Source organism: Otolemur garnettii, unplaced genomic scaffold, assembly GCF_000181295.1.
Source record: "Otolemur garnettii isolate 467f Iridium unplaced genomic scaffold, OtoGar3 scaffold00146, whole genome shotgun sequence".
Taxonomy (NCBI): Eukaryota; Metazoa; Chordata; class Mammalia; order Primates; family Galagidae; genus Otolemur; species Otolemur garnettii.
Genome location: NW_003852541.1, coordinates 128446 through 146543, shown reverse-complemented (window position 1 = coordinate 146543; position 18098 = coordinate 128446). Strand labels below are relative to the sequence as shown.

General features: G+C 46.3%; 2 protein-coding genes across 2 annotated transcripts; both read right to left on the bottom strand.

Moving 5' to 3' along the window:
- Nucleotides 1-7640: 7640 nt before the first annotated feature.
- BLOC1S4 (biogenesis of lysosomal organelles complex 1 subunit 4) lies at nt 7641-8379 on the bottom strand. The gene has a single exon (XM_003799137.3). It carries the CDS (start codon nt 8360-8362, stop codon nt 7715-7717), a length of 648 nt encoding a protein of 215 aa, XP_003799185.1. The 5' UTR covers nt 8363-8379; the 3' UTR covers nt 7641-7714.
- An 839-nt stretch (nt 8380-9218) lies between these two features.
- LOC100947285 (male-specific lethal 3 homolog) lies at nt 9219-14469 on the bottom strand. Its single transcript, XM_012810975.1, has 2 exons — nt 14445-14469; nt 9219-10312 (listed from the first exon to the last, which is right to left on the bottom strand). The coding sequence occupies exons 1-2, from the start codon at nt 14467-14469 to the stop codon at nt 9219-9221; spliced, it is 1119 nt and encodes a 372-aa protein (XP_012666429.1).
- Between the last annotated feature and the right edge of the window lie 3629 nt (nt 14470-18098).

Here is an 18098-nt window from a genome sequence, read left to right as displayed (position 1 = left end):
GAGGAGTGTTTTAAGGACTCGTTGTGTGGCAAGGTGGTGCTGGGTGCCATGGATTTGGGGTAGGGATCCAGCCTTTGTGGGAGAGACAAACAAGGAAATACGTAAACAATCATGCTCCTTTTGGCAGAGACAGCAAGGTGGGCAGGAAACGCGGCGAGGGGGCGTGGCAACCGTCCGCTGCGCCCTCCGGACTGGGCTGTCCCAAATTAGCCCCGTCTCACTCTCCACATCTTCTTTCCTCCTTTCCCACAGCCCTGCTGTGCCTTGGGCTCCAGCTGTCTCCACTCTGCCTGCTCATTGTGAGCCCTTCAAGGATGGACAGGACCTGTGGCTCTGCTGCTCCGGTGCGCAGCGACGGATGGAGGTCGTTCCTTGGAGAAGGCTGCCCGACCCTCCGCTTTCAGGCCTTTCTCGTTCCTGTTGCGCCCCCTGGTGAGCAGACTGCCCCTGTAGCCACCCCATACTGGCCCTTGCCACTGCAGGGTGTCCTCAGATACCTCGTTTATATTGATGCTTCACAGACCACTGTCCCGAACTTCTCTTCCCTGGATGATGAAGATCATAAAGGACAAACTGTCATTAATTACTTCGGAAAATGTTGTTTTTTAAAAATAATTCTATAAAGGTAATTCTTCTAGAAGTTCTGTATCAACATCCTTGGGGCATGATTAAGAACTAGGCCTGGCTGGGCACCTGTAATCCTAACATTCTGGAGGCCAAGGCAGGAGAATCCCTTGAGCTCAGGAGTTCAAGACCAGCCCGAGCAAGAGTGAGACCTCATTTTATTTTCTTTCTTTCTTTTTGTTTTTTGAGACAGCATGTCACTTGGTCACCCTTTGTAGAGTGCCAGGGTGTCTTAGTTCACAGCAATCTCAACCTCTTGGGTTCAGTCATCCTCTTGCCTCAGCCTCCCAAGTAGCTGGGACTACAGGTGCCCACCACAATGCCTGGCTATTTTTTGGAGACGGGGTCTCACTCTGGCTCAGGCTGGTCTTGAACTTGTGAGCTCAGGCAATCCACCCACTTTGGCCTCCCAAGTGCTGAGGCCTGAGCTACTGTGCCTGGCCCCCATTTTCTATTTTTAAAAATAGAAAAATTAGCCAGGCGTGTGGCGGGAGCCTATAGTCCCAGCTACTCTGGAGGCTCAGGCAGGATTGCTTGAGCCCAGGAGTTAGGCAGGGGTCCTCAAACTTTTTAAACAGGGGGCCAGTTCACTGTCCCTAAGACCGTTGGACTGCAGGCCCCGGGATGAGTTGGCTGCTAAGCAGGACAGGCAGCGGTGGCAAAAACACCTGGCGGGCTGCATGTGGCCCTCGGGTTTGAGGATGCCTGAGTTAGAGGCTGCGATGAGCTAGACTGATGCCACTCTACTCTAGTCCAGCAACAAAGCAAGATTTTGGAGTCCATACTCCACAGGAACACTTAGATGGTATTGAACAAGTGCAGCTTCTGAAACTTGGGTTGGACCAAGCTGGACTGGGCATCTGACTTTCTCACCCACTGAGCTGCATCTTGTTCTTGTGGTCTCAGCCCTCCCATGGTGCTTGGTCCCTGGCAAACCTTTGGGGGTTTGATCAAATTCCTGTATTTGCCTTTCTGTCTTGCATTCCTTTCAGGGTGCCTAGTTTTTAATTTTTGTTTGTTTGTTAAGACAGAGTCTCACTCTGTTGCCCAGGGTAGAGTGCAGTAGCATTATCACAGCTCACAGTAACCTTAATCTCTTGGGCTCAAGCTATCCTCTTGCCTTAGCCTCCCAAGTAGCTGTGACTATAGGCACCCACAATGCCTAGCTAGTGGGTGCTTAGTTTTTGTCTAGATGTTCATTCACTCAGCCATTCTGACGATCACTTATTTTCAACAGATATCTGAGCACTCCAGGCACACTCTGCCTGCTTGCTGAGAATGCACCAAGGCTGTGGTGCTAACATGCAGTTGTTAATGCTGGAGTGGGTGAGGTAGACAGCAATCAGATGGCACAGACACTATTCCAAAGTGTAGTAAGTACTGTGAGGGGAACACGCTGGTCATCTTCAGGATGAAGGGGCAGTTGCAGGAAAGTGATCTGGGGTGCAGGAGCCAGGTCCTGTGGGGCTTGGTAGGCCATAGCACAGGATCCACGTTTTATTCCAATTTAAGGAGGAGATGATTATAACTTTAGGCAAAGCTCTACATATCTGACTTATGGTTGTTTTTTTTTTTTTTTGAGTCAGAGCCTCAAGCTGTCCCCCTAGGTAGAGTGCTACGGCATTACAGCTCACAGCAACCTCCAACTCCTGGGCTCAAGCGAGTCTCCTGCCTCCACCTCCCAAGTAACTGGGACTACAGGCACCCGCCACAACGCCCGACTATTTTTTGGTTGTAGCCATCATTGTTGTTTGGCAGGCCTGGGCTGGATTTGAACCCACCACCTTAGGTGTATGTTGCTGGTGCCTTAGCCACTTGAGCCACAGCGCTAAGCCTGATTTATGGTTTTTGAAGACCTCTTTGGCTGCTATATACCAGGTGGGGAGTGGCTTGGGGTGGGGAAGCGGAACGGGGAGACACTTAAGAGGCTGCTGTGTGGGGCAGCACCTGTGGCTCAGTAGGTAGGGTGCCGACCCCATATACTGAGGGTAGCAGGTTCAAACCCAGCCCCAGCCAAACTGCAACAAAAAAATAGCCGGGTATTATGGCAGGCATCCGAGCTATTCAGGAGGCTGACGCAAGAGAATTGCCTAAGCCCAGGAGTTGGAGGTTAGTGTGAACAGTGTGATGCCATGGGACTCTACTGAGGGTGATAAAGTGAGACTCTGTCTCTACAAAAAAAAAAAAAAAAAAAGAAAAAGAGTCTGCTGAGTGGCCCAGGTGAGATGTGAGTGGTTTGGATGGGATGGAGAGAGGAGTATACTTGGAATATATTGTGGGAGTGCTGAGTTGGATGTTAGCTCTTACTATGAACCAGAGGTCATTCTAAGCCGTAGTCCTTGTGAGAGAGTCTATAGAAGTTTCTGGTGCAGAAAGTGAGGTGATGAGACAGATATGAACCCTGCTGCACAGTACTTTCTTGTGACTTTCTTCTTCTTTTTTTTTTTGAGACAGAGTCTCACTTTGTTGCCCTTGGTAGAGGGCTGTGGCATCACAGCTCACAGCAACCTCCAGCTCTTAGGCTAGGGCGATTCTCTTGCCTCAGCCTCCCCAGTTGTTGGGACTACAGGCTCCTGCCACAACACCCAGCTATTTTTGTTGCAGTTGCCGCTGCTGTTTTAGTTGGCTGGGGCCAGGTTCAAACCCGTAACCCTCGGTATATGGGGCCGGCGCCCTACCTACTGAGCCACAGGTGCTGCCCACTTTCTTGTGACTTTCAAGGAGAGGTCATAGCCTGCCCTTCCTGTTCGGCATCCTGAACTTGTCTTTCTCCTTATTTACTTTTGGCAGTAAGAAAAAATCCTTAGGAACTAACACTTTTTCTTTTTTCTCATTAAGCTTTGTTTTAATGGGTCTCACAATTCTGTGATAGATTTTTGGTAATTTCTATTAAACAGTACTGATTTTAAAAACTAATACCTTAAAACTGCCACACAAAAAGAAACAAACAGTCCACAAAACAATCTCCTTTCCTTCTGAAGGTTTTACAGTGCATTTTTTTTGAGACAGAGCCTCACTTGCTGGCAGGTTCGAATCCAGCACGGGCCTGCCAAACAATGACAAATACAACCAAAAAATAGCCGGGTATTGTGGTGGGTGCCTGTAGCCCAAGCTACTTGGGAGGCTGAGGCAAGAGAATCGCTTAAGCCCAGGAGTTGGAGGTTGCTGTGAGCTGGGATGCTACAGCACTCTACCCAGGGCAACAGCTTGAGGCTCTGTCTCAAAAAAAAAAGTAAAAAGTCTTGGTTCAGATGTTAGCATACATGACTGTATGTGTAGTCTGTCTCTAAGGGGCCCTGGATCCTGAAATCTGCCTAGTAAATTGATGTTTCTGAGATTTCAGGAAATTGAAGCTGGTTTGCATAACAGAAAACAGATAGGCTGGGCACCTGTGGCTCAAGTGGCTAAGGTGCCAGCCACATACACCTAAGCTGGCAGGTTTGAATCCAGCCTGGGTCCCCCAAAACAACAATGACGGCTGCAACCAAAAAATAGCCGGGCATTGTGGCGGGCACCTGTGGTCCCAGCTACTTGGGAGGCTGAGGCAGGAGACTCACTTAAGCCCAGGAGTTGGAAGTTGCTATGAGCTGTGATGCCACGGCACTCTACCCAGGGTGACAGCTTGCAGATAGATACTAGATGCAGGTCACGTGTCTGTCTCAAGAATGGGGATAAGGTGGCTGGGTGTGGTGGCTCACGCCTGTAATCCTGGCACTCTGGGAGGCCAAGGCAGGTGGATTACTTGAGCTCACAAGTTGGAGACCAGCCTGAGCAAAAGTGAGACCCTGTCTATACTAAAAATAGAAAAACTGAGGCAAAAGGATCTCTTGAGACCAAAAGTGGGAGGTTGCTGTGAGCTATGATGTTACAGCACTCTACCCAGGGTGACAGCTTGAGACTTTGTCTCAAAAAAAAAAAAAAAAAAGAATAGGGATAAGGGAATCAGGAACACTCATGCTCTTCTTGGTACTACCACCTTCAGACTTCCTGGCTTCCTTTTCCTGCCAACTCCAGTGGATGTGCCTGGTACCCTAGCTGCTGAGCTACAGGCGCTGAGCCTTCTTTCTTTTTTTTTGAGACAGTTTTACTCTGTCACCCTCGGTAGAGTGCTGTGCCCTCAAAGCTCACAGCAATCTCAAACTCTTGGGCTTAAGTGATTCTCTTGCCTCAGCCTCTGAAGTAGCTGGGACTGCAGGGCTATTTTTAGAGACAAGGTCGTGCTCTAGCTTGGCTGGTCTTTAACTCATGAGCTCAGGCAATCCACCTGTCTTGGCCTACCAGAGTGCTAGGATTATAGGCATGAGCCACCTTGCCTGGCTCAACTTAATGTTTCTATTAGGCAAATGTTTAACCTTACTTTAAAATTATTCTAACTTTTTATAATTTGCCACAATTACCTGCCTTTTAATATGAGATGAAAAAATAAATTTAGCAATATATATACTATGTAAGAAAGCTATTTTCATATTCAGTGAATATATCATCAGCATACCAATTACTTATAGCAGTACCCAGTAGTTGCTAAATATTAAATGCAGGTTACTTGTTCTTTCAGCTTTCAGATTCAGGAGTTCCTTAATATGTAATAAATGAACTATTTGCATAAAAAATATAAATTTGTAACCCAGAAGATCCACAACAGCTAAGTTTGAGTTCTAGCTGCCATTTTGTGTCTCCACATTTGTGTGTGTGCCTAAACTCAGTTGGTCTACTCGAGACCCTGAGTGCCACCCTTAGTCCCCTACATAGCCCTCTCCATGCTTCAACAAGATCATAGAAACAATCATCAAGGTCAGGCTTGGTGGCTCATGCCTGTAATCCCAGCACTCTGGGAGGCCCAGGTGGGTGGATTACCTGAGCTCACAGGTGTGAGACCAGTCTGAGCCAGAGCGAGACCCTGCCTCTGAAAATAGCCGGGGATTGTGGCAGGCACCTGTAGTCTCAGCTACTTGGGAGGCTGAGGCAAGGGAATTGCTTGAGCCCAAAAGTTTGAGGTTGCTGTTAGCTATGACGCCATAGCGCTCTACCAACGGCCACAAAGTGAGATTTTGTCTCAAACAAACAAAAAAAGAAACAATCATGAACCAGGAGAAACTCATCAAACTGCAGGCACAAGTGCATATTGGTGGGAAAGTAACTGCTTGCAGATAGAAAGTGGTTCACAGAACAGCTAAAGCAGATGGCAAAAAACTTCAGAAGTTAAGGGTATCGGAGGGGCAAGCAGTTAAGATACAGAATGCCCCTCTGGCCCTACCGTGAGGCTCATGCTATCACTCCTGATCCTAGTGTGGGTCTGTCAATGGATTTAGAAGGCCCAGCCCCAGCCCAGGCGGCTCCGGACTTCTCTGGCACCTTGAATAAGCTGAAGGAATTTGAAACGCCATGGAGGACAAAGCCTAGGAAGTCATTGACTGCATGAAACAGAGCAACATTTCTACCAAGACCAGGAATTGGTTTTCAGAGGCATTTGAGAAAGTGAAAGAGAAACTTAAAATCTTTTTTTTGAGACAGAGCCTCAAGCTGTCACCCTGGGTAGAGAGCTGTGGCATCACAGCTCCCAGAAACCTCCAACTCCTGGGCTCAAGCGATTCTCCTGCCTCCCCTCTCCGCCGGGACTACAAGCGTCCACCATAGCGCCTGGCTATTTTTTGGTTGCAGCCATCATTGTTGTTTGGTGGGCTGGGGCTGGATTTGAACCCTCCAGCTTAGGTGTATGTGGCTGGCGCCTTAGCTGCTTGAGCCACTGGCACCGAGCCTGGGTATCTATTATCTAGGAGAGCCACCTTATAAAACAGTTTAAATCTAGATGTGGGCTTGTATCTGCAAGGGGTCATTAAACCTTCCAGGTTGTCAGGGTGAAAGAAACAAAATCCCAATACCACTCACTCATGCAAATGATTTGACTATCCATTTCCAGGAAAAGAAATCTATACTGTGAAATAGTAGCTATGGCTAGTTTTTCTCATTAGCTTTCAAAGCCACTTTTATCTTACTACTGAAATGGTATGGGCAATATATGTTTAAACAAATGAAAACAGAAATATGTAGAGTTCTTTTCAGAAGGAAAGCATTTCCAATAAAATTAAAAATTTTTATTATAAAGCAAAGATTGGCAACTATATATATAGACATGTTTGCTATGGACAAACTAAGACTGTGAAGTCATACTTTCAAATACAACTTCAGAATTAGGTGCAAAAAACCAATATATTTTCTTTACTTTTTTGAGACAGAGTTTCACTTATTAACCCTTGGTAGAGTGCGGTGAAGTCATAGCTCACAGCAACCTCCAACTCCTTGGGCTTAGGCGATTCTCTTGCCTCAGCCTCCCAAGTAGCTGGGACTATAGGCGCCCCCTACAACGTCCAGCTATTTTTTTGTTGCAGTTTGGCCGGGGTTGGGTTTGAACCCACCACCCTCGGTATATGGGGCCGGCACTCTACTCACTGAGCTACAGGCGTCGTTTTCTCACAAATTGTATAATTTCCTTTAGTCACAACCCATGCTACACAAAGTTTAATTAATATAATGCTCCATAATGTGCCATCTACGCTAAAATTAGGCTAAAATTAGAAAAATGAACCTCTATTAGGATTGAAATTGAATAAATAACAGAGACATGCATGACTGGATACTTTACGAACAGCTCTCGCCTATAAATATATAAATCTCTAAAAGGTTAATACTGTTAGTTGAGTAGTAAAATCCATACAAATAACAGTTCTGCCACAGTGCACAGATAAGTTCACTCATTTTGTTTCCCCAACCCTTCACCAAGCAACTTTAAGGGTAGAACCAGAAGACAAGGTCTGGGTAGGATGCACCAGTTATCAGTGGTCCCAGTTACTCGGGAGGCTAATGCCAGAGGATCGCTTGAGCCTAGTAGTTCGAGGCCAGCCTGAGCAACATAATGAGACCCTGAATCTATTAAAAAAAAAATTGGAAGACACAGAAAACCTATATCCTATATGGAGAATGTGCAGACAGGAAGCTTAAAAAATTCCGTACGTCCGACATCAAACATTAATAGAGTTTTAATTAACTTTGTGCGCGAGGTAAGATTCTCAGCTGGGTCCTCTTGCAGGAGTGGTCAGAGCTGAGGTCTTTCGCTGCAACAAGGGAAGTAGTCTTCAGTCCGAAATAGGACTGGGGGTTCGTAGCCGGTTTGCTGCGGCCGCGAGGGGGACGACTTGTTAAAGAGGGAGGGAACATTCATTGTGTGCAGGAGTTTTTTGAATGCTCTGGGGAAAGCCCCCAGCTCAGCCTCGGCCTTGGTGACTTGCTCCTCCATCCTGGCCACGCTGTTGCCGATCATCCTCACGAAGGCCTCCAGCTTGTCGATCCTGCTGTAGATCTGCCTCATCTCGGAGGCCTTCGCGTAAATGCAAGGCATCCCCTCACTGACAACGTGAGACGAGTCGCCGCGAATCATGTCCAGCATGCCCACGAACTCGTCCACTCTGGTGAGCAGGTCTTCCAAGCTGGCGTCCAGGGCCTGGACCTCTGGCCGGGCCCCGACGCCGGGCAGCAGGCAGGAGGCGTAGCCTGCGGTGGCACGGCGCAGCAGCGGCAGGTCCCGGCCCGGCGCGCCGTCCTCCGCGCCCTCGTCCTCCCAAGGTCCTGAGGCGCTGCTATGGCTCTGGGACACCGTGCCGCTGTCTCCGCTCCAGGAGGTGCCCCGTGCGTCAGGGTCCTCCGCCTGCCCCTCCAGCAGCTGCCCAACTGAGCCACCCTCCATGGCCAGCGACCTCCCGGGTGCGCAGCCCCACTTCCGGTTCTGCGCGCTCCCGTCCATGTGCACACTGATACGCATGCGCACGCACCTACTTCCGGCGACCGTGACGCGGTGTGCGTATGCGCGCACGCACCCACCTACGTGTCCCACCTCCGGGCGCGCTAGCGTTCACCCGCTGAACTCCTCCCCCCGTCCCACCCCCAACAAAGCAGGCGTGCTTTATTTAGATCACCCAAAATAACATTTTGCAGAAAGGGAACCGTAACATTGCACGACAAAGTGTAGCTATAAAATCTCAACAGACAAGCAATGCTTTTTTTAGATCAACAAAAATAATGATTGGCAGAGAGGTAACCCTTATGAGCAAATGTATAGCTGCAAATTTTCTTTTACCATCAATACCAATTCCCTCTAAAACGCTTTTGAGACACCTTGTGGTTCCAAGTACAGACTAAAACAGAGTTGCTTAGCCTCATAAAAGAACGGAAACAGTTTGCAAAAAAATTTTTGTTTAATGCTAACAAATAACTAAACAATGCGGTTCTTTCTAACTAAAACATCTACCAAAATGGCCTAACCTATGTACACTCTTAGGAACATTTCACTGTGAACACAGTTGTTTTTGTTTCTGCCATCACTGATGGCCTGTGTAGTAGTGTGTCAGAACACTTTTAGGCACCTAGAAGTAATAATTAACAAAATAACTAAGGATGTGGGCAACTAAAACAACAGGGTCCACCTCTGCCAGAGCCCACAAGATGGACACTGCAAAGAAGATTCATCATCATGTAAGTTCTTCACCTGGAATCAAAGCGCAAAACTTGGATGAAACAGCTGGTCTTACAGAACCATCAGAACTTTAATAAATTGCCCGAGGGTTCTTGGTGCTGTGATGTGCTTCACAAGCAGCAACATAAGCTGACTCTGGAAAGAAGTCATCATGGTATTTTGCTAAAAACGTCAGAAAGAGATCAAAGTGCTTCAGTAAAGCCCTCAAATTCTTCTCAGAGAAGGACATCTTTCCAAGGATTTCTGGAAGTTTTACAAACAATCTCAGCAAGTGTTGTGCCCCATAAATATAAGATGGCGGAGGTGGCTGGTCACCTGGAGGATAATTATCAGGCACAAGCCTCCAGGAAAGGACTTCATTTATTTCAGTAGTTCTTATCCTTTCAAAGCCAGCAAACACTGCATTCCCTTCCTTGCTGGGAGACAGAGGAGGAATAGGTGAAGATGATCTGCTATGCACTGATGTCTTCTTTTCCAGGTGCAGGAATAACGTAGGCATACCGGCAGACGTGTCCTGCTGCCTACGCATGGGCTGAGGCAAGGCGCTTCTCTCAGATAGCTTGTCACAGTTGGCAGTGTGGCGCGTGGACCGCCTCAGAGACTGCAATGCTTCCGGCTCAGCTTTGCGACTTCTGGGAGTTGCCGGCTCACCTGTGGTCTGCGGACTCTCTGTGGACTGCAGCGTGGATGGATTTAACAGAGGTGAACTAGGGGACAACTTTTCCTGGCTCTTGGTAGTTTTTGTGGTACTTTCCTTAATTGGAAAAAAACATTTAGACGATGTCACCTTTTTATACTGAGTTTGTTCATATGGATAGAGCAAAATCAATGGGAGAGTGTAATCAAAGATTATTCTTAGTCCGTCCATCATCTCCTTACAAAGGTCAACATTCTTTTCTGCTGGGATATAACGCACATTTGTGTTGGCCTGCGGCACAATATGGTGGTGACGAGGCCTCTCATTGACCGAAAAGGCTGCATTGATAGCAAAATCTTTCACGTAGGATTCCAAAATCCTTATGATGTTGGTCTGGCAAGGAAGTTTCACTAACCGTTTCCTCCTGTTAATATAGCAATAATCATTCTCAAGCTGCTTCTTCAGAACTTCAGGGATTTCTATAGTTATTGTTCTTTCCATTTTCCTTTCTGTTTGCAGCGTGGGTTCTTTCACTTCCACCTTTTACTCAATATCGCTTTCTTCTCGTATTTCTTCAACTGTTTCCTCACTACTATCAGAGGAGCTGCTTACTGAGTGTTCATCATTTTCATCTTTTTCTTCAACAGGAAGGCTTTTAAAGACAGTATCTACACCAGGCAACCTACAGTGCTTTTTCTATCTTCTGGGTTCTCTCTGTGCTTCTCAGGCGAGCTCCCGTTTTTTTTTTTTTTTTCAATGCCAATTTACGCTGTAATCTACGATTTTCACTGGTATCACGAAGCACATGTTCTTCAGCTGCCCATCGATCCCAGCTTCTATTCTAACCGTTAAAATGAATCAGATATTCTGGGATCCTTCTGCCTTTTTCGTTTTTCCCAGCAATAGCATAGACAATCTGGAGCCGTCCCTGTCCCTGCTGCCAAATGTTCTGCCCGTGGCCCTAGGGATGCCGGTGGCTGAAAGGCATTCTCCTCAGGGTTCCAAGACTTTGGTACTCACTTCTGCCCGCAAGCCAGACTTGAGGAGCTGCAAGATGTGGCTCAGTGGCCCTGAGACTTAGGTGGATGGGCCCGGGCTGCAGTTTTGGCCAAACACGGTCAGACCCATGCAAACCCTTCAGGATTTTAAAACATAAATCCTGCAAAGCCCAGAGGGGTTAAAGTACTGGGTTAATTTTACCCTTTGTATGGCCTAAACCTGACAAGGGTCCTTCCCGCAGATCAGCGGCCAGCACCGTGAAACCACGGATTCGGAACTGCGTCAGAGGACAAGGGCGGGAACTCTGAGTCTGAGGACAAGTCCGCGGGAACTCTCGCGGGACTGGGCCGCGGGAGCGATCAGGAGACGGCTGCCGTCTGAGTCGAGAGACTTGCTCCACCTGTGGCCAGTGCTGGTGTTGGAAGCACAAATCGCTGCCTCTAGAACTTTGTTAAGAAAATTATGTAAGCGGAATACCGTAACGTGCGTGTGTTGTAAGTGTGCACACTGATGACGTTTTACATATTCATACTACCCTGTAACCTCCATCCAGATCAACGTATTGAACATGTTCAGCACCCGTGAAGGTCTCTTTCCTGTACCTCATTTCTTTTTGTCACTTGCAGTAAATAAAAGATAACCAAAAGGAACGTCTCTTCAACACAAAGGGGATGAAGCTTGATGACTTGAATGATTGTTTTTTAGAGACAGAGTCTCACTATGTTGCCCTCCCTAGAGTGCAGTGGCGTCACAGCTCACAGCAACCTTAAACTCTTGGGCTTAAGTGGTTCTCTTGCCTCAGCCTCCCAAGTAGCTGGGACTACAGGTGCTTGCCACAACACTCGGCTATTTTTTTTGTTGTTGCAATTGTCATTGTTTAGCAGGCCTGGCCCGAACTTGCCTGCCTTGGTGTATGTGGCCAGCACCCTAACCATTGCTCTCAGGGCGCCAAGCGACTTTGGATGATTTTAAAAGTTCTCAGCATCTCCTAGCACTCAGGGAGGCCAAGTGGATTGCTTTAGCTCACGGGTTCAAGACCAGTCTAAAAATATCCGGCTGTTGTGATATCCTGGCTATTTTTTGTTGCAATTGTCATTGTTGTTTAGCTGGCCTGTGCTGGGTTTGAACCCGCCAACTTCAGTGTATATGGGCTGGCACTGTAACCACTGTGCTACGGGCACCGATCCCATAAATCTTTTCAACCTTTGGCCTTAAATTAGTCATCTTCTAAAAAGTAAAATGGATGTCACCATAGTTAGCATCAATACTTTTAAGGAATTCCTGGAATTGGTGATCATTCAACCACTTGTTCCTCATGAAATTCACAGTCTTGATGATGATTTACAAGACATTATCCATTTTTCAAGATTTTACACATAAATTTTCTTAATGTATTGTGCACTGATGCTTCGTCAGACATGGGTTTAGGGCCGCGGTTGCGGCATTTGCTGTTTCACAACTCCCTCTCTTTTGCCGCTGTTGCTGGGGCACCATCACTAACTATAGGTGTGCTGACAATGCACACAGAAAATTGATTTAATGAAATTTTTACTTCTTCTTATAAATCTCTTGATTTAGCTGTGCTTTTTAATGGCAACAGGAAGCCATTTCTTCCATGACATTCTATTCATCATCAGTACATCTAACAAAAGCGGCAAATCGAGCCACATTTGTAGCATCAGAGCTGCCATCCATCACCAAAGCGTAACATTTAAAGTTAGCAGCTTTACTACCTACACTTCTTTCTTTTCTTTATTTTTTTAAATGTTACAATTTAATACAGGGCAAAATCATATGAACTGAAAATATTAAATGTAGTATCTGCCTATCAAAAAGAACTTTAAAGCCTTAAAGAGTTTTCTTTTCTTTTCTTTTTTTTTGAGACAGAGCCTTAAGCTGTTGCCCTGGGTAGAGTGCCGTGGCATCGTAGCTCACAGCAACCTCCAACTCCTGGGCTCAAGCGATTCTCCTGACTCTGCCTCCCAAATAGCTGGAACCACAGGTGCCCGCCACAATGCCCGGCTGTTTCCTGGTTGCAGCCGTCATTGTTTGGCGGGCCTGGAATGGATTAAAACTCTCCAACTCAGGTGTATGTGGCTGGCACCTTAGCCGCTTGAGCCACAGGCACTGAACCAAGCCTTAAAGAGTTTTCAAAATTCATTTTAAAGTGTAAAATACAGCAGAATAAACATTACTACTTATAATGCTTTGAAAAGTTTGCCTAAATTGTGAAATATTTATTGTGTGGTAAGACAAAGAGGCAGAAACCAAAGTTCTATGACTTTTTCTTTTCTTTTTTTTTTTTTTGAGACAGTCTCACTTTGTTGCCCTGGGTAGAGTGCCCTGATGTCACAGCTCACAGCAACCTCAAACTCTTGGGTTTAAGCGATTCTCTTGCCTCAGCCTCCCGAGTAGCTAGGACTACAGGTAGCTGCCACAACACCTGGCTGTTTTCTGTTGCAGTTGTCATTGTTGTTTAGCTGGCCAGGGCAACAAAGTGTGACTGTCTCAAAAAAAAAACCCATCTGCCTGGGTGTATGTATCTGGCGCAGTAACCACTGTGCTACAGGCACCAAACCTATGACTTTGTTTTTACAGTTTTTTTGGGGGGGGGCTGGGGCCGGCTTTGAACCCGCCACCTCCAGTACATGGGGCTGGTGCCCCACTCCTTGAGCCACAGGCGCTGTCCCGCTATGACTTTGTTTTTAACATACTGAGAAATTGGGCAGTGCATGTGGCTCAATGGGTAGGGCACTGGCCCCATATACTGAGGGTGGCGGGTTCAAACCTGACCCCAGCCAAATTGCAACAAAAAAATAGCTGGGTGGGGCAGCACCTGTGGCCCAAAGGAGTAGGGTGCTGGCCCCATATAACTGAGGTGGTGGGTTCAATCCCAGACTTGGCCTAAAACTGCAAAAAAAAAAAAAACAAACAAAACCATACTGAGAAATTACATCAGCTGGGAAAAATACAAACCATGGATGGCCTTATGTCCATTTTTACCTCACTCTCATTTAATACATCGTAGAATGGGACATTCCACAGATTATGACGTGTGAGAACAACACTTCTCTAATCCTTCGTGTCGCTATTCCCACAGTTATCAACAGTGAAAGCGTTTACTACCTGAACTCAGTCGAGGTAGAGCACGGGTTCCGTGTGAAGCCTTGAGTGTCCTGTCAGTTCCGGCATAGCTGACTTTCGGTAGAACAGGCGGTTCTCATTACTCTCCTGGTGGCCCTGCTCTTTCTCTTCCACGCTGAGCACAGTGTCCACAGTAATCCCTACGTCCTCCAGTGACAAGCCTCTGTCCACTTCCAGAGGCCTCCTGGGGAAGGAAGGAAAAAGGCTGTAAGGACGTGTGGAATCCAGTTCTCATCAGCCAGTCAAATAAGACCTGTGAACACAAGGACCTTCTCCTCCCGATACCCACCCAGCCATTGGGGAGCGCCGGTGACTCTCTCCTTCCCCGTGGGCTGTTCAGCAGGTGTTGGAGCTTTGGTTAAAGGCTTAGGCCAGCTCAGCTCTGTCTCTGTGCAGGTTCTCGGTCTGATGTTCTGAACGATGTCTGACTCGCATGTTCAAGGGCCGAATCTTCATCACCCCCAAGTTTGTAAGCGTTGCGTAACTTTCAGGTTTCACCTGTCATTTGATAGAAACGCTCCTCCAGCTTTCTCAATTTCATTTCCTGGTGAGGCTTTAAAACATTCTCTATGTATTCACTGGTCTTCTCACCTTGTATCTCTTCTTGCTTTTTTCTCACAAGTTTTTGCCTTTTCTTGTTCTTCTCTTCTTCTTTCAGATAAACTTTGGAAGATTTAAATGAGTTAAGCCACGAAGTAGTCACAGAAATAATTAAGGTGAGAAGAGCAAGTAGTAAGAAAATCCAGCCACATAGCAAGATGCGATCTTTAATTCCTGTCTCTGGGATCTCACGCTGGAGCTGCAGAGAGGAAGAAATGCCCACGACCCCTGAGAGGCCCTGGTGGCGCCAGGCCCCGTCAGGGCAGAAGGCCCTTACCTAAACTTTTTCAATACATTCTCCAATTTCTTCAGTTTGCCTGGCTGTAGTCTGCTGAGACAAACTGATTTTAGAAATATCCCCCTTTGTTCCAGGGAAAATTGTATCTACATTGCTTACTAAACATACTGCCATTAAATGGTTTTGATTTTTTTTTTTTGCTATTAAATATGCTACCACATCATAACTAGCTTTTACACTGGACTCTGTCTTGAGTTGTCACTTAAAAATTTTTTTTGTTGAGGCTCATGCCTGTAATTCCAGCACTTGGTAGGCTGAGGTGGGTGGATTGTCTGAGCTCACAGCTTTAAGACCAGCCTGATCCAGAGTGAGACTTCATCTCTAAAAATAGCCATGTGGCTCAATGCCTGTGGCTCAAACAGCTAAGGTACCAGCCACATACACCTGAGCTGGCAGGTTCGAATCCAGCCTGGGCCTGCTAAACAACAATGACTGCTGCAACCAAAAAATGGCTGGGCATTGTTGGGGTGCCTGTAATCCCAGCTACTTGGGAGACAGAGGCAGGAAAATTACTTGAGCCCACGAGGTGGCGGTTGCTGTGAGCTGTGACGCCACAGCATTCTACCTAGAGTGACAGCTTGAGGCTCTGACTCAAATAAATAAATAAATAGCTATGTATTGTGGCAGGCACCTATAGTCCCAGCTACTTGGGAGGCTGAGGCAAGAGAATCGCTTAGGCCCAGGAGTTTGAGATTGCTGTGAGCTATGATGCCGTGGCACTCTACTGAGGGCTACAAAGTGAGACTCTATCTCAAAAAAAAAATTCCTTTTTTTTTGTTGAGAGGACAAATTTTTTTCGGTTCCGCTATTTTGTCTTTACAACACAAACCTTCATATGTGTTGAATTTGACAGCATGTTTTTGCGTATAATGTCTTTTCAAATTATAGTCTTTGAAAATGTGCACAAATTCCCTAACTTACTATTTGCCTCAGCCAAAAAAATTCACTATTTTCTTAACTAAACTTAACAAACTTACTATTTGCCTCAACCAAAAAAATCGTCATCTGTCTACTTAACATTGACCAATCTTCCTTCATCTGTAATTTTTCTCTTTGGGGGTTCTATTTTCTTTTGAGATGTTGTAGAAGCCAATCTGGGATTAAAAAAATAATAATAGCTAAAGGACTATATTTACTTTCGTAATGAAAATTAATTGACAGGAAAATAGAAAGCAAAGTTTGGGCCCTTCTGCATCTTGGCTGCTGATGCCGGGTGAGGTGGAGGCTGATTATGAAGTGCAGTGGGTGATGTGTGAGGTACCACCAAGGTGTGGAAGTGCCTTACTAATCAAATAAGAATGCTCACCTGACTTCTAAATAACATTAAACACCTACCATTGCAATGGTAGGTTGAAATATCACTGATAATTGTTACCCTCCCAGGTCACCTCGAACACATGTAACGTCTGACACTGTCAACTCGACTGTCTGCAGGTGGAAGGTAACACAGGGAAGGCCTCACACTGCGTGAAACTGAAGCCATGCAGCTGTACGAATGGTGAGATCGGAGATGTGTTTATTTACACGACACGAGGTTGTTGTCATCTACAAAGTTCATGCTGCAGAACTATACATTTTCCACCAAAAAAAAAAAAATCACAAAATTCTCAATGTTTTAACTAAGTTTGTAATTTTTTTTTTTTTGAGACAGTCTCATTTTGTCACCCTTGGTAGAGTAACATGAGGTCATAGCTCACGGCAACCTCAAACTCCTGGGCTTAAGCAATTCTCTCACTTCAGCCTCCCAAGGTACTACAAGTACCTACCACAGTGCCTGGCTATTTTTAAAGATGAGGTCTGTCTCTGGCTCAGGCTGGTCCTGATCCTGTGAGCTCAGGCAATCCACTTGTCTCGGCCTCCTAAGTGCTGGGATTACAGTTGTGAGCCACTGAGCCTGGCCCTATAGGTTTATAATTTTGTGTTGAGCTGCATTCATAGTCTTCCAACGCCAAGGGCTGTGGGTTGGACACCCCTCAGTTTTGTGAGTTAGAGGAAATTGGGTTAAGTCCTACTTGGAACCCTATAAAAATTCTTTTGCCACAGATTTATTTATTTATTTATTCTTTATTTATTTGAGACAGAGTCTCACTTTGTCACCCTCGGTAGAGTGCTATGATGTCATAGCTCACAGCAACCTCAAACTCTTGGGTTCAAGCAATTCTCTTGCCTCAGCCTCCCAAGTAGCTGGGACTACAGGTGCCTGCCACAACTCCCAGGTATTTTTAGAGACAGGGTCTCACTCTGGCTCAGGCTGGTCTGGAACCTGTGAGCTCAGGCAATCCACCCGCCTCAGCCTCCCAAATGCTGGGATTACAGGCGTGAGCCACCATGCCCAGCCCTCCACAGATGTTTTTATTTATTCATTAATATTAACTTAGGCCAAGTGTGGTGGCCTGTGCCTCTAATTCTAGTACTTGGGGAAGTTGAGGCCAGTGGATTGCCTGAGCTCATGGGTTCAAGACCAGCCTGAGCCAGAGTGAGACCTCCCCTCTCTAAAAATAGCTGAGTGTTGTGGTGGGCACCTGTAGTCCCAGCCACTTGGCAAGTGGAGGTAAGAGAATCACTCAAGCCCAAGAATTTGAGGTTGCTGTGAGCTGTGATGCCACAGGACTCTACCCAGGGCACAAAGTAAAACTATGTTTCAAAAACAAAACAAAACAAAAACAAAAAAGTAGCTCCTACTATAGACTAGGCACTGTTCTAGGTACTTGCAGACATAGCATTGAAAAGGTAGTCCAAAAGTCCTGCCCTCTGGAGCTTCATTCTAGTGATGGACATATGCATAGTGGTGGAGATATACAATAAGCAGGGTTAATAAGTGCTAAGGATACAGATTCATTTATTCAACATATGGTGCATAGGTCCTCAAGAATTTTTGCCATCTCCCAGAGCTATCTCATCCTCATTTCCCTCAGTTGTTCCCTCAAATTTAAGCCTCTTCCCCGGTCGTCTCCCAAAGTTTCATCCTCAAATGTTCCAACTTTCATCTCTTTTGACTTGTCTTCCTTCCATTTCTTTTCTTCTTCTTTTTTTTTGAGACAGAGTCTCACTTGTCACCCTTGGTAGAGTGCTGTGGCCTCATAGCTCACAGCAACCTCAAACTCTTGGGCTTAAGCAATTCTCTTGCCTTCCAAGTAGCTGGGACTACAGGCACCCACCACAATGCCTGGCTATTTTTAGAGACAGGAGTCTTGCTCTGGCTCAGGCTGGTCTGGAACTTGTGAGCTCAGGCAATCCACCTGCCTCAGCCTCCCAGAGTGCTAGAATTACAT